This window comes from Schistocerca americana, chromosome 1 (assembly GCF_021461395.2).
Source record: "Schistocerca americana isolate TAMUIC-IGC-003095 chromosome 1, iqSchAmer2.1, whole genome shotgun sequence".
In the NCBI taxonomy this organism is placed as follows: domain Eukaryota; kingdom Metazoa; phylum Arthropoda; class Insecta; order Orthoptera; family Acrididae; genus Schistocerca; species Schistocerca americana.
The window spans coordinates 1,016,458,450-1,016,475,099 of NC_060119.1; the positions used below are offsets into that span (position 1 = coordinate 1,016,458,450).

General features: G+C 39.4%; 1 protein-coding gene across 1 annotated transcript in view; it reads right to left on the reverse strand.

Moving 5' to 3' along the window:
• Positions 1–3,662: 3,662 nt before the first annotated feature.
• The window catches only part of LOC124616265 (suppressor of fused homolog), a 136,402-nt gene continuing 123,414 nt past the window's right edge, over positions 3,663–16,650 (reverse strand). The window contains 3 exon segments of the mRNA XM_047144572.1: positions 3,663–5,464; positions 13,642–13,849; positions 14,356–14,511. Of these exon segments, the coding sequence (XP_047000528.1) occupies positions 5,387–5,464; positions 13,642–13,849; positions 14,356–14,511 (442 nt within the window). The 3' untranslated portion in view covers positions 3,663–5,386.

Consider the following 16,650-nt stretch of genomic DNA (forward strand, 5'->3'; position numbering starts at 1 on the left):
AATATTTCGTTTATCTTTTAAAATCAGTCAGTTTCACCCCGTTTGACAAGTGTCCCTAGAAGTAGTAAAGTCATTAAAGTTTAATGAAATATGATTTCGCCTTTATCATTATTGGGAATTTTTACTATCTTGAAGAAGTGGTCTCCATAAATATTAAAACTGTCATCTGTTTCAACATTTTGCCTTCTCTCTTTTCTGATTTGGAGCCTTCCAAATTTTGCATGGGAAGTCCTCCATAAACATAGACAGTATATGTGTTATTTCATTTTGTATGCTGTCAATTTTGCACAATAATATAACTGCATTCAGCTTAGACACTCCTCTCACACTGAAAATGTCTGCTTGGTACATGGTCAAAATAACGATCCACAAAGTTCTAATACCCAGAAGTATCAGCATGTCACAAAAACTTCACAATTCAGATTTCCTGGTCTAACAATGGAAAATCCAGGATGGAAGTCATGCTATTATAAAAAGGATATTGCTACTCTCCATATGGTGGAGATGCTAAGTCACAGATAGGCATAACAAAAAGAATGCCAGTAAGTCAGCTTTCAGCCAACATGGCCTTTGTCGGAAATAAATACACACACACACACACACACACACACACACACACACACACACACAAAACCATACCCTCTGGCAGCAGAAGCCAGAAGAGTGTGTGTGTTTTGTCTATTTTTGACAAAGGCTTTGTTGGTCGGAAGTTCCCTTTCCAACAGTCTTTCTTGTTGTTCCTGTCTGCAACTCAGCATCTCCGCTATATGGTGAGTAGCAACAATCCTTTTCGCAATGTTGTTAAATTTCCTGATCTATTTGAAAAGTGTTTGTGCACCGCATACTGACCCCATGGACCGTCGATCATCATTGCAATCATGAGATGGTACATCAACATACAACCAAACACATGACCTGTGCACTGCTATACATTTTCTCACCCATGAGGAAGCTGTATTTCAAAATGAGCTGACTGCACAAGTATCAAACAATGGAAACTCCAACAAATATTACTCTTTCAAAAAGAAAAAAAAAGAAAAAAAAGAAAGAAAAAAAAAAAACTTTGTTAGATAAAAAAAATCATTCTCATTATTTTTTCTCACACATATACAGGGTGTTACAAAAAGGTATGGCCAAACTTTCAGGAAACATTCCTCACACACAAATAAAGAAAAGATGTTATGTGGACATGTGTCCGGAAGCGCTTAATTTCCATGTTTGAGCTCATTTTAGTTTCGTCAGTATGTACTGTACTTCCTCGACTCACCACCAGTTGGCCCAATTGAAGGAAGGTAATGTTGACTTCGGTGCTTGTGTTGACAGGCAACTCATTGGGCAGGCATTGTTGGTGATGTCTTGATTGGCCCCCATGTTCTTCTACCTACGCTCAATGGAGCACGTTATCATGATTTCATATGGGATACTCTACCTGTGTTGCTAGAACATGTACCTTTGCAAGTACGACACAACATGTGGTTCATGCACGATGGAGCTCCTGCACATTTCAGTCGAAGTGTTCGTATGCTTCTCAACAACAGATTCGGTGACCGATGGATTGGTAGAGGCGGACCAATTCCATGGCCTCCATGCTCTCCTGACCTCAACCCTCTTGACTTTCATTTATGGGGGCATTTGAAAGCTCTTGTCTACGCAACCCCAGTACCAAATGTAGAGACTCTTCGTGCTCGTATTGTGGACGGCTGTAATACAATACGCCATTCTCCAGGGCTGCATCAGCGCATCAGGAATTCCAGGCGACGGAGGGTGGATGCATGTATCCTCGCTAACGGAGGACATTTTGAACATTTCCTGTAACAAAGTGTTTGAAGTCACGCTGGTACATTTTGTTTCTGTGTGTTTCCATTCCATGATTAATGTGATTTGAAGAGAAGTAATAAAATGAGCTCTAACATGGAAAGTAAGCATTTCCGGACACACGTCCACATAACATCTTTTCTTTCTTTGTGTGTGAGGAATGTTTCCTGAAAGTTTGGCCGTACCTTTTTGTAACACCCTGCAGTAATAATGGAAATGTTATTGGTGTGCTTATTATACTAGTGACTGATGCCTGTCAGCAAAATGGTTATTTGTGCAATCAACAATGTAGTAAAAGACAGTTTGCTACTTACCATAAAGAAGAAACTTCAAATTGCACACAGACACAATTAAAAGAGACTCACATATAGCTTTCGCCACAGCCTGCATCAGTAAAAGTGATGCATACACACAAGCAAGCTCACCTGACGTAGGATGGAGATGGCGACTGTGTGTGCATGAGGTGTGCTTGCTTTTTTTGTGTGTGTGTGTTTGTGTGTGCGTGCGTGCACGCATCTCTCTCTTTTACTGACAAAGAATGAAGTCGAAAACCACGTGAGGGTCTTTTAATTGAGCCTGTCTGCAACATGACATGCCTTCTTTGCAGTAAGTAGCAATCTGTCTTTTCCTACATTTTTGACTGGACAAATAATCATTTTGCTGACAGGTATCAGTCACTAGTGTAATAAGCACACCAATAACATTTACATTATTACTATATGTGTGAGAAAAAATAATAACACTGATTTTCTTTCCACAGGCAGAGTCATTGTTTCCAGTCTTGGCAACAGTGCTGAAAGCCTTCAATCGGTGGGGCCTTTAACTTGATGGTCACATTCTTTTGAATAGTCTACAGAGTCCCAAAATGACGTCCTTTTAAGACATTTTTTAGTATCTGGAAAAGAAAAAGTCATGAAGGCTCTGATCAAGTAAATAGTGGGGCTGTGGAACAGTAGAAATGCCTTTGATGTCAAAAATTCCATGATGGAAATGGCTGTTTGACATGGGGTGTTGTCATGATGCAGCATCCACTTGTCTACAATGTCTGGTCTCACTCTATTCACCCCACTCCTGAGCCTTTCAAGGACATCTTTGTAAAACACTTGGTTGACAGTTTATCCTGTAGGAACAAATTCTTTATGCATGATACCCCAACTATGAAAGAAGCAAATCAGCATTGTTTGGATCTTTGATTTGGTCGTTTGAGCTTTTTTGGTTGAAGAGCTGTCTCAGTATGCCACTCTTCATTTTACCTGTGTGTCTCAGGTTTGTAAGTTTGATGTTTTTGCGACTTTTTGATGTTGAAGGAGGCTCATTTTCAACATGTTCTCGGTCTTCCAAAAATAATTTTTGTGTCAGTGTAAAACTAGTGTTATTGGTAAGGAGTGTTCCCAGAGGCCTGTTTCAACTTTTCAAGGGTCACACTGACAAATTCCCCACGTTAAACAAAAAACTCGATGACATAGTACTGCTCTAAATTCCAGTGTTCCATTTTTGTAACACACAACAAAAATACTACTTCACTGATTGCGCTTTCAAAAATCGCATAATGGGTGTAGGGAACTGAAACTCTGACTAGCATCTGGAAGGGAGGAACACACTTGTCTGCACAAGTAGAACAACACAGCATTACCAGATCGCTCATAGTGTTCTCACTCTCATTACTTTTCTCATACACCTCATATTTGCAGACAACATATCTAATTTCAGACTACTAATACCATATATATGCCTAAGTTGGTGTTTTTAGATTATGTGACAAGTAATAGTACATCCTTGCCTATAACTCTCAATGTTTGACCTATGAGTTAAGAGGATAAGAAAAACATAAAATAAAAACAAGAAAATTAGTTAACAATAATATTCTTTATTTTGTCATTACAGCACAAAATAAGGATAAAAATAAAACAAAAATGTTGCTACAATGATTTGTAAATTAAAAGATGTGTGAGCTCACTTGTATTTAATACTGATACACAGGTTTCATACTGTCAAAGCAGAAACATATACTACAAAAGAAACATAGCATGTCAACAATCTGAGGTATTTACAATCAATTTAATACTGCAGTAACTCAATATACAAAATATGATTCAATTACTAAGCACTAAGAGAGTGAAATAAATAAAAACATGACGGAAGAAAGAAGACTGCTGATAATGAAGAATGGAAAGTACTGTAGTTCACAATCATAATTTAAACATTTACAATAATAATTTAAGGAGAAAATCTATAAATAAATATATGAACAGGAGTAAACACTTAACAACTGATAACAGAATTGTACACAGCAAATGAGATACTATATTAAATACAGCTGCAAGTGGACTCATTAATATTATATTGTAACTAGAAAACAAGTGCGCCCACCTTGGTAAAATAACATATTCTGGAGAAAGGGAGGAAGAGGGAGAGCCATGGATGCAGATACAGCTACTGTGGCACATTCACAAGAACAAATGAGCATAGATATCTCTCTCTCTCTCTCTCTCTCTCTCTCTCTCTCTCTCTCTCTCGACACACACACACACACACACACACACACACACACACACACAAAAGTTGGTTTGTCAAGCCCTCCATAATGAGAAACAGTAACTGTAAAGTTAACAAGTAATAGTTCAGTCTTGGTCATTATAAAAAGAGTGCACACCATGTTGTTTATTACAAACTTTACATTCTTTTATCAGAATAAGAGGATATAGTGTGAGTATATTGTCCATATTTTTATTGAAAATAGCATCCTAAAGTTTAACCAGTGATAACCAAAATGAAACTACATTCCATAAGAAAAAGAACAATATTAACAGCTGTGCCACAAGGAGTAAAGTTGTACTATACTCCAATTAATCTTACTATTTTCTTAAGCAAAAAATGGTTACCAGTAGTAGTTGTTTCTTTTTAAGAGATTTCTTTGTGAAGCAAAGGAATCCAAATAGTCTTTTAGTAACTTTTAAAAAAAACTTTTTAACAAGAAGTAATTAAAAATTATGTGCTGGTCTCTATCTTGATACAATGAACAAACATCAATGAACAGATAAATAAACATCAATGACCAAATTGAGGTAACAACCCAATATAATGAAGCATTTCCTTTTTCAACATTTGTCAGTATGCACAAAATGTCAATTATTTTCTTACTACTAGTGACTGTATTAAAAATTTACTACAAATTCAAAACTTTGTAACTTCATACATCAAATTTGTATTTATGGTCCCCTAAAACTTGAGTCAGACAGATGCATTTGACCTAGCAGGCATTTTAAATTTTGTAACTTCCACATTCTTATAAATTACCCAGTCATTGACATTCACTTTTTAAATATTGACAGTACCTCATGGTCTTTGTTTATGTAAATTATTAAGAGGACATGACGTGACATGACAACTGAGTTCTCTTAATAGGACGGAAGCTGCCTAAATGAGCTGAAAGTACAAGACACTACCTTTTCTTTCACACACTAAGCCAGTAATCATATTAACAACAGCATAATTAGGCAGCCAAAATACATATATACATACACATAGAAATGTATTTTAAAAAATCTAAGATTTTCACAGATCTTATTCTTCATATGTGTGGCTTGTCCTCGACTATTGTGATGGCAAGGTTATGGTGAGGCCAAAGAAATGTTTTCGGTAGTTCCAACTGAAACAAAAACAGAATAATCCTTGTTACACTTCTACGTTACAGCACCAATACAGCAAGGACAGTTATGGCAACAAGTAAATAATTTAGAAATAAAGGAGACCAGTCACAGACTAGCAGAAGTACTGAATTCTTCGCACACACACAAAAGACACTGTAAGCACTTGGCTGCCATGAGAGCAACGCATGTAGCCTTCAATGACTGCCATAGCTGAACTCTGTAGCATGATCTTTCACAAAACCCAAAGGAGTTTTGGTCGTACTAAGTGTCCAGACACTCGTGGATGACACCGGAATAGCAAAACACAAGTAGAAATACTTAACTCTGTTTACAAATGTTACTTTATGAAGGAAATGGCAGACATTCTACCAAAGATCCTTTGCACCCCCCTCAAGTGGTATTCCATCGCCCATCAAACTTACACAACTTCCTGGCACATGACTTTCCAGTCCCTTGCCACAGCTGCCACATTCCTAAGGAAGACACAGGCCCAATACCTGCCCAAAAGATCCTTCCCATCCCTCCTCAAGTGATATTCCACCACCCATCCAATCTACCTAACTTCCTGCTACATCACTCTGCCACACTCATTTCCAGCTGCTTGCCACAGTTGTCGTATCCCTGTGGAAGACCCAGATCCAGGACATGCCCAATTCATGCACCCAGCACTTCCTACTCCAGTCTTCTCGCAGGATTAGCCTATTCCATCAGAAGCAGGGGCATCTGTAAAAACAACTCTGCTGTAACCATTACACAGCATTTTACGTTGGCATGACAACCAACCAACTGTCCACCAGAATGTATCAGAACTTCCAAAATGAGGCCAAGAACAAAGTTTGACCACCCAGTGACACAATACACTGCCAAGCACAAAATTCTTGAGATCAACGGCTACTTCAAACCCGTGCCATCTGGATTGTTCCCTCCAGCACTAACTTCCTTGAACTATGTAGATGGGAGTTATCCTCACAACACACCCCTTGACACATAATAGTCCTGGCCTCTGTTTCTGCTAACCACTGTCCCCATATGCTCTACCCAACAGTTTCCCCTTCCTCTGTCCTGTCACCTCCTCCCAATCCACACCTCCAGGTCATCTTCATCATGCACTGCACTTCACCAGCTCCAATATCATCACAGGCTGAAACCAACCACACACCTCCCTCCAGCATTCCTAGCCAGCAACCCTACTGCCTCCCTCCAAGCTACAACTTACCCATCCCCAACATTCCTTTCTGCTTCTTGTCTCTTTCCCTCCTCAACCCACTCCACCTGATGTTACCTCCACTCCATCCTATTACAACTCTCGAACTGCATTACCAGTATTGTGTTTCTAGCTGGCACAACGTAACTGCACGTACGTGTGTGTGTGTGTGTGTGTGTGTGGGAGGGGGGGGCATGGCTTTTTGTCTGTGTATTTCTACTTTAGCTCATAAGACAAGTTCTTCCACACACTAGCAATATTTGCTCTATCTTTTGTTTGTGCCTTTCGACTACTGAAGGCTTCTGCTATTCGGTGAGTGGTCTCCTTTCATCCTAAATAATTTACATTACAGTACATCTACATAGTACTTTCACTAAAACCAGCAAGTCAATTACTAATTATTCACTAATACTCAATGCAGCAAGAGCAGCAAGATGAAGAAAAGAAGAAGAATCAAACACTTTGACACTGCCAAAAATCTTCACAGAACTGTTTAAACTGCACATTGCCACAAAGAAGACCTAGAGAAAGTAGCAATAATGTGTTTATCAGTCCAAACATTCTTAATGAAATAAAATACCAAAGGATACAAACAGACTAAAAAGTGCATGAAAGAAAAAACTGTTTTCTTAAGTTCTTGTAACTGATAACACGAGACAATACTGACCCTATGACTTACCTTAGAAGATAGGTTCAGGAAAGGCAAACCTACATTTATAGCATTTGTAGACTTAAAGAAAGCTTTTTACAATGTTGACTGAAATACTCTCTTTGAAATTCTGAGGGTAGCAGGGGTAAAATACAGGGAGCGAAAGGCCACTTACAATTATTTGTACAGAAACCATATGGCAGTTATATGAATTGAACAGCATGAAAGGGAAGCAGTGGTTGAGAAGGGAGTGAGACAGGGTTGCAGCCTTTCCCCTAACATTAGGGAAATTTGTTAGCACTGAAAATAGATTTAAATTGTTAGGAAGTCTTTTCTGAATGCATCTATATGGAATGTAGTCATTTATGGGAGTGAAACATGGATGAGGACACATTCTGAGACATCAAGGGATCACCAGTTTGGTACTATAAAGAGGTTTTTATGTGTGTGTGTGTGTGTGTGTGTGTGTGTGGAGGGGGGGGGGGGCTAAAATTGTGGAGGGAAACCAAGAGATGAATACAGTAAGCAGATTCAGAAAGATACAAGTTGCAGTAGTTATTCAGAGATGAAGAGGCTTGCACAGGCTAGAGTAGTATGTAGAGCGGCTTCAAAACAGTCTTAGGACTGAAGACCACCACCACCGCCACCGCCACCGCCAACAACAACAACAACAACAACAACAGATAACTGACTCACAGAAAAAACCATAACTGATGAATGAAATACCATGATCATATGCCCACAATACAAAAGAAGGAGTCAACACAGGTGTCAACATTTACAAAGAAATATTCCACTTCCAAGTTACACAAAAGCTATTTTACAAAGCGCTGACTGAAGCCAATAAGTAAGTAACTTAAGAGTTGAGGCCTTGTTGCTGAGTGTTTGGATTGTCTCGCATAGAACCACTTCATCTTGAAACACTGATTAAGACAAATGAGGACTGATTATGCGATTTGTGAACTTAAAGAGTAGCATATCTGACCAGAGAGTGAAACACACTGGTAAAACATATCTGGTACACAATGTATAGTCACATTGGATATTAACTGCAGAAAAGTATTGTGGAAGCCCTTTTCAATCAAAATAGGGCTGGCAATGGATGAGATGTTCATATGATCCTCTTAACACAATTTTCAGTGAAACAAAAGTAACAAAATTGTGGAAAGAAAACCAGCTTTTACAAATCTCTCATTCTCAATCCCCCTCCACTCATAGTATCCACTCTGCAGGCTTGGCAGCAACAGGCCACTGCAGTCAAGCTGGTCGTACGTTGTGTTCCAAAAATGAACAGCATAGAAATAGAAGTGATGACACTTTCTGCAGGACTTGACCATCATTTTGCAGGACAATGCTCAAGCACGTACAGTGCAAGCTGTTACTGATTTGTTTGACTGATTGGGCTGCTAAGTGCTATACCACCTACTGCACTCCCCTCGTTAAGTTCAACTCGGTTTCTAAACTGAAGGAAACACTTCACGGCATGCGCTTCAGAACTGCTACAAATTCGTCAGGCAACAGAACGCGCTGCTCGAACTGTCAACACAACTGGCACTGCTAAGAGTATCCTACGACTTCCACATCACTTGCAACGGGTTATACACAATAATGCTGATGACCACTTTGAAGGTCAGTAAAACTTTGAAACACGTATCAATTTTGTACGAGCTGTAAATAAATAGCTGCCACTAATAACGTTCCAACCCTTGTATATGAGAGTTATTTTCAATATATGAAAAGGACAGATTGCTAATCATCGAAAAGATGGCACGGTAAGTTGCAATAAGCATGATCAAAAGACTGTTACACATTGGGCTTTTGGCCCAAGCCTTCTTCATAAATGAAGAAACACAAATTCACACAATCAAGCACACCTAATGTAGACACACCCACTATCTCTGGCCATTCCAGCTAGAATGCAACTGTCATGTTGAATGAATACATCAATAAGGCGTGGTGTGGGGAAGGGGGAGTGATAGCAGTGTATTGGGGGGGGGGGGGAGGAGCAGACACTGGCAGAGCATGCAGGGAAGTGTTGGGAGGCTGTGGGGAAGAGGGCTGGGGAGGGAGCAGAAAAGGAGATGAGCAGAGAGGAAAAAAGATTGGTGGGTTAACTGGCAAAGAGCAGCACACAATGAAGGTGAGGGGATGTAAACTGGGAGAGGTTATGGGACAGAGGGCAGAAACTGTTGGTTGGAGAATGTGGGAACAGTAGTTATGACAGGTTGAGGCTAGGATAATTTCGGGAGTGGAGAATGTGTTGTAAGAACAACTTTCAACTGCACAGTTCTGAGAAGCTGGTGGTGGAGAGGAGGATCCAGATCGCTTGGGTTCGAAAGCAGCCATTGAAATCAAGCATGTTAGGTTCTTTGCCCTTGGCCACACCTTGCTGGTGGCCATTCATCCTGGTGGACAGCTGGTCGGTAGTCATACCAATACAAAAAGCTGTGCAATGATTGCAGCAGAAATGGTACATGACATGACTGCTTTCACAGGTGGCCCGGTGCCTGACTGGGTAGGACAAGCCTGTGACAGGACTGGAAAAGGAAGTGCAAGGTGGGTAGATTGGGCAGAGCTTTTACCTGGGTCTTCCACAGGGATATGATTCCTGTGGAAAGGGGTTGGGACTGGGTGTGGCATAGGAATGGACTAGGTTGTGTAGGTTGGGTGGGCGACGGGACACCACTTTGGGAAGGATGGGAAGGTTCTTTGGTAGGACATCCCTCATTCCAGAGCCTGGTGATAGATAATCAAAGCCCAACGATGGATGTGGCTCAGTTATATCTGTCCCCGGTGGTACTTGGTGACAAAGAGGGTGCTCTTTTACAGCTTGTTCTTGAGGACGGTGGGAGAATTGGGGCTATGTGGTGATACAGCATCGGAAATCTATTTGCAAACTAGGTCTGGGAGGGGGAGGGTGGCAACAAGAAGAAAAGGAGATAAGCAGAGAGGGGAAAAGACTGGTGAGTGCACTGGCAGAGAGCAGTGCACAATGAGGGTGAGGGGGCATAAATTAGGAGGAGGTTATAGGACAGAGGGGGCAGAAATTGTGATGGCCTTTGTGAGATCTTCAGCATACTGGGCAGAGGAGATATTGTCACTGCAGATATGCCATACCCTATCCTCTTTCCTTCACAATCTCAACACCTTCTCTCCCGCCCACTTCAACTGGTCCTCCTCGACTTGGCTTGCACCTTCCTGGATCTTGTCCTGCTTCTCTCTGATGACTCCAAACACACCTCTGTCCACAATAAAGCCACCAACCATGAACACTACCTGAATTTCAACAGCTCCCATCTTTCCACATCAAAAAAGCCTTCCCATACAGCCTTGTCATCTGGGGCCAACGTGAACTTTTCCATTCTGTTTGTTACTTGTTAGCTCTGAAGAACACTTTCAGCCTTCTTTATGAGCCTTTTGATTTGATTTTGATTTTTTATTGCCCCAGTTTCATCATACAGCACAAATTGAACAACTGATATTGGACTATTCCATGCCTCAACTGTAACGTGAGTGGTTGCTTTTACTCCAACCATTATTTGTATTCCAACCAGTAATTTTCAATACTGCTTCAAAAACTGTAGTTTGTATTTAAATGTCTGATTTACAATGTCATTAACACAGAAGTACCATTTAATTAAAATTCATATGATATTTGCTCAGGAAAATATGAAATCTTAAGTTGCTTTAATTTTCATTTCCCTTCAAGAATAATCTTGTAAAGCATACGCTAAAATTCTATGGCTTGTCAAAACTTCCCTGTGTCCATTTTACAAGTCTAACCAGTTAACGGTTCCTCCATGTTGAAAATAATGGAAAGGTTCTTTTATTGTCATGCTCATGATCTGTCTCCTCCGGCTCCATTTTTAATAGTCTGCAGATTTTGTAATTATCAAATTGGGTGGGAAAAGACAGCTCCATTTTAAATAGACTGCAGATTTTGTGATTATCAAACTGGGTGGGAAAAGACAAATAATGTCCAGGAATACCTTAAACTGGAGGCACAAATTAATGTTTGAGAAGTTCCACATTCCCCTTAAAGATCTGACTCTTCTATTTCACTTATTTGGTCTGGAGTGTAGCAATGATACTCTACGGATTACTTTAATGTATCAATTAATAATATGTTTAGCACCTTTTGCTTCTCCTTTGAATTTCTTGTAAAAGTTTTCTTTGATGGTAGATGCTCCACCTCTCATCCCCCCCCCCCCCCCCCCAATATACAGCCCAGGACTGTTCGCCTCACCTGCTCTTCAGCAGGTGTTTTCTGTCATTCATGAACAGGTAAGTCAGATTAAATTTACCGACGAAATGAGTAAGTGAGTGAGTGAGTGAGTGAGTGAGTGAGTGTGTGTTTGTTTGTTTGTTTGTGTGTGTGTGTGTGTGTTTGTGTGTGTGTGTGTGTGTGTGTGTGTGTGTGTGCGCGTGCGTGTGTGTGTTTTGTACTACAAAAACAGGAATGCCATAACTCCAAATAAGTGAGATCTACAACCCTTCACACATCTGCAGGTTAGGCTTTGGCTTTCCCATTTTTGTTTGGTGTTTTAGACCATAGTACTTCCTTCGTTTTAATATACAAGGCACAAACTATATGAATAATGTATGAACTGTTACTCTCATGGGACGTTGAAGTCTAAGATAAACTCAGATAGCCTAACTGAATAGTTGGAATTAGCAGATATGTGATTTAGCTTGTGTAATACTCCATTATGAAGCAAATACAGCAGTCAGAGAAGAAGATGTAGAATAGCCATTGGCCAGGGGAAAAAAAAGACTGAAGAAATGTGCTGGCATGATATGGTAATGAACTGTAGTAACACACTTGAGCAGATTTCAAAACAGATCAGAACTATTACAGAAAGAAAATCATGTATGGTTATTTCCATGGCTACTACAGGACTTAAAATCTACACAACTGGAAAGAGGGACATGTAAATTTTATAATAGCTGTGTAGAATCAGCTATGAAAAAATTATGTTTCCTCTGTAAATACACCTGAGAGTGAAAAATAATTCTACAGGACAAAAAATATATGTATCTCCACCTGCACGTATGAACAAACCTCTGAGTATCAGATCTGTCCAAAACACTGTACAACCTTATTTTTATGCCGAATAGACACATTAATTGTGTATTATTAGTTTATGTATGATGTTACATGGGGCTATGCGAGCCAAATGTACTTGATGAAGGAATGATTTTAAGAAATGGTTTACAGGATGCTGGTTACAAAATTTATAAAGAAAAGAAACTAAAAAAACATTAATAAAACAAAAAAAGCTGAAGAGTGTGTGAATAAATAACAAATTACAGAGAAAAGTCCAACTACTGGGAGAAACACCTGTACACAACAGAAGAAGTGTGGCATGAAGAAATATTTCAACTCAGACCTGAAGACTTGGGTTTATCAACTAATTTTTTCACTTCTGCTGGAAGCCTACTGAAGATGAAACCTGCCTTATAGTGCACACTTTCTTGTATAATGCTGAAAGAAGTGTTACTCAAATATTCAATCCAGTTTCACTGAATGAATGCTGCACTTCACCACAGATCTGTATGACAGTCCTATTATGGGCTTCTTGGTGAATGCACAGAGTTGCCCCAACACCATACAACATAATAGGGTGAATGTAAACAAAGTAAAATAAACAAGCCATCACTTTCAAGTGTCCGGGATAATGGAGATTATTCTGACAGTGAAGAATGCAACATTCAGTTTTTGCACCCACTGATGTTTGAAGTCTAGTAGTTCTATACTGGAAAGGCAAAAAGCTATGGTTTAATAGCTGTGGCAATTCATGGAATGGGAAATCACAGGAACTAAAACATGAGTATATAGTCATGTAACCAACGTTAGGATGAGATGTGGAAAATAACGAATTGTTCAAAGAAATTGGTACTGTGAAATGTAAGCCTTATTGTGAATGAGATATTAACATTTATGTTAAATTTTCACACTTTTTAAACAGATGTTAGAAATTGACTAATACTGAACCAACATGATTATTACACACTATACATCTTACACAATTCACAAATTTAAGAAAACACTGAGAACAATACACTGATTGGGTGAGGATATGATCAGTACAAAATAAAAATAAAAACACTCATTCTTCCTCATATCTCCCATTAGCAAGAACATTCATACTGAAAAGATTCACTTGAACATTTACACATCTTATATTTTATACATCTCTATAAATTGATTACTGCTGAATGTTTCAAATACAACATGGGGACTTTATTCAGTGTAGCAAAGACATCTTTAACTTTTAGTTTATCAGACTGAAACTTTCATATGAAAATATTACTTGACTCACCATTCCACGATTACTAAATATTTCGAAGCTCTCCGACATCTCATCAGCCAGTTCATCTGGAATGAGAACCTGTAACCACGGACCATGAGCTACATAAGGGTTATCATCATCGACCAACGTTCCAGTTACTGTCGGAGCTACGAAAGTTATAGCTGTATCCCCCATCATCGATTTGAATGTGAAATGTCTACCATGTTTTACACGTCCCCTGTAAGGAAAAAATTCAAAATGTTTGGATCCATTCGTCATTCCTTAGTGCAAAAATTTATATTCTAGAAATTAAAACAAAAACTGTGTATGTTACACTTAATTTAAACCTTTCACTGGTTTTTCTTTTACATTTTTCATTAGGTGACACATCTTATAAACTAAATAGCAGTTAACAACATTAATAAAGAATAAATGCCATAATGTATGTTTTCATTACAAATACAGCTCTCACAATCTTACAATGAAGTCCATGGATTTGTACTTCTGTACTCAATGTTATGTAAATTATTTACAGTGTGTAACCACTGCTGTGATGATATCTAGTGAAATGAATTATAAAAGTAGCTTCCTGCACATGTGCAGATATGTACATTAAAACGAAGCTGACAAAGAAAATGTGCGTAGTATTGCTAGTTGCTATTTGAACAAAGATCTTAACACGCAACTTGGCTATTCAGTATTAAATGACAAAATTTGCATACCTACATAAACTAAGTAACTAACCTGATAGCTAATGGCAATAATTCCCCTGCTTCTAGGTTGAATGTAAGATGTAAGCCCTCCAGTTTTCTGGTGCGTAGAAGTTCTGTTGACTCAAGAATATCTGCATCACCATTTGATGTAGTGCCTGTTAGTTCCTTCTTGCATACATTGTCATTACTGAAACAAATATAAAGTAGAAAATATAAAATCTATTATTTCAAAATAAATATGTGAATAATTGGCATTAGATAACATTAAGAAAATGAAAAAATATACTAAGCAACAACTGTCCTAGTTGTGGTATTTTCAAATATCTCTGATAGTAGTCTGATGTTTGAGGATGCTCTTATTGTTCCAATTAAATCACCATCACCAAAGAAAAGTTAATCTAGTACAAACTGAGTCCTCCAGTTTTGATGATGAAAGAAAACAGTCAACACCTATGGGTCATTTCCTAGCTATCACTGGCTAAGATGGATGAGGAGGAGACAAAGGACAGGAGAGAGCAAGTGGAACTGACACTGGTCTCTCCAAACAACTACTAACACACTTTTCCATGATTATTTAGAGTAACCACATATACTGATCTCCTCAGTCACAGCCAGAAGGTCCAAGGGACATAGAATGGCTGCCGTGTAATCCTCTGCCATATGGAGTCATGTGGATGCAGTATGGACGGGCATTTGGTCAACACTGCTCTCCTGGTCATTTCCAGACAATGAAACTACTACTTCTCACTGAATTAGCTATTTAATTGATATCAAGAGGCTGAGTGCACCCCATGACTGTCTTACCAACACAGAACCATCCTTAGCATTACTGGGAATCCAACCCAGGACCTCCGCATGACAGCTATCTACACTGATCACTCAGCTATGAAAGCGGTCAGAATAACCACAGAAAAAAAGAAATCAGGCTGTCTGGAGCGGGATTTGTGTCTTGTTCCTCTCACAGGTATCTTTACCTAAATACTATCATTGAACTACAAAGAGACCTCTAGAAGAGTGTAGCGTTCCAAAGCATTGGCAAAGGGCACAGGTCATCCCCGTTTTCAAGAAGGGACGTCGAACAGATGTGCAGAACTATAGACCTATATCTCTAACATCGATCAGTTGTAGAATTTTGGAACACGTATTACGTTCAAGTATAATGACTTTTCTGGAGACTAGAAATCTACTCCGTAGGATTCAGCATGGGTTTCGAAAAAGACGGTTGTGCTAACCCAGCTTGCGCTATTCGTCCACGAGACTCAGAGGGCCATAGACACGGGTTCACAGGTAGATGCCGTGTTTCTTGACTTCCGCAAGGCGTTCGATACAGTTCTCCAAAGTCGTTTAATGAACAAAGTAAGAGCATATGGACTATCAGACCAACTGTGTGATTGGATTGAAGAGTTCGTAGATAACGGAACACAGCATGTCATTCTCAATGGAGAGAACTCTTCCGAAGTAAGAGTGATTTCAGGTGAGGCGCAGGGGAGTGTCATAGGACCGTTGCTATTCACAATATACATAAATGACCTTGTGGATAACATCGGAAGTTCACTGAGGCTTTTTGCAGATGATGCTGTGGTGTATCGAGAGGTTGTAACAATAGAAAATTGTACTGAAATGCAGGAGGATCTGCAGCGAATTGACGCATGGTGCAGGGAATGGCAATTGAATCTCAATGTAGACAAGTGTAATGTGCTGCGAATACATAGAAAGATAGATCCCTTATCATTTAGCTACAAAATAGCAGGTCAGCAACTGGAAGCAGTTAATTCCATAAATTATCTGGGAGTACGCATTAGGAGTGATTTAAAATGGAATGATCATATAAAGTTGATTGTCGGTAAAGCAGATACCAGACTGAGATTCATTGGAAGAATCCTAAGGAAATGCAATCCGAAAACAAAGGAAGTAGGTTACAGTATGCTTGTTCGCCCACTGCTTGAATACTGCTCAGCAGTGTGGGATCCGTACCAGATAGGGTTGATAGAAGAGAGAGAGAAGATCCAACAGAGAGCAGCGCTCTTCGTTACAGGATCATTTAGTAATCGCGAAAGCATTACGGAGATGACAGATAAACTCCAGTGGAAGACTCTGCAGGAGAGACACTCAGTAGCTCGGTAAGGGCTTTTGTTAAAGTTTCGAGAACATACCTTCACCGAAGAGTCAAGCAGTATATTGCTCCCTCCTACGTATATCTCGCGAAGAGACTATGAGGATAAAATCAGAGATATTAGAGCCCACACAGAAGCATACCGACAATCCTTCTTTCCACGAACAATACGAGACTGGAATAGAAGGGAGAACCGATAGAGGTACTCAGGGT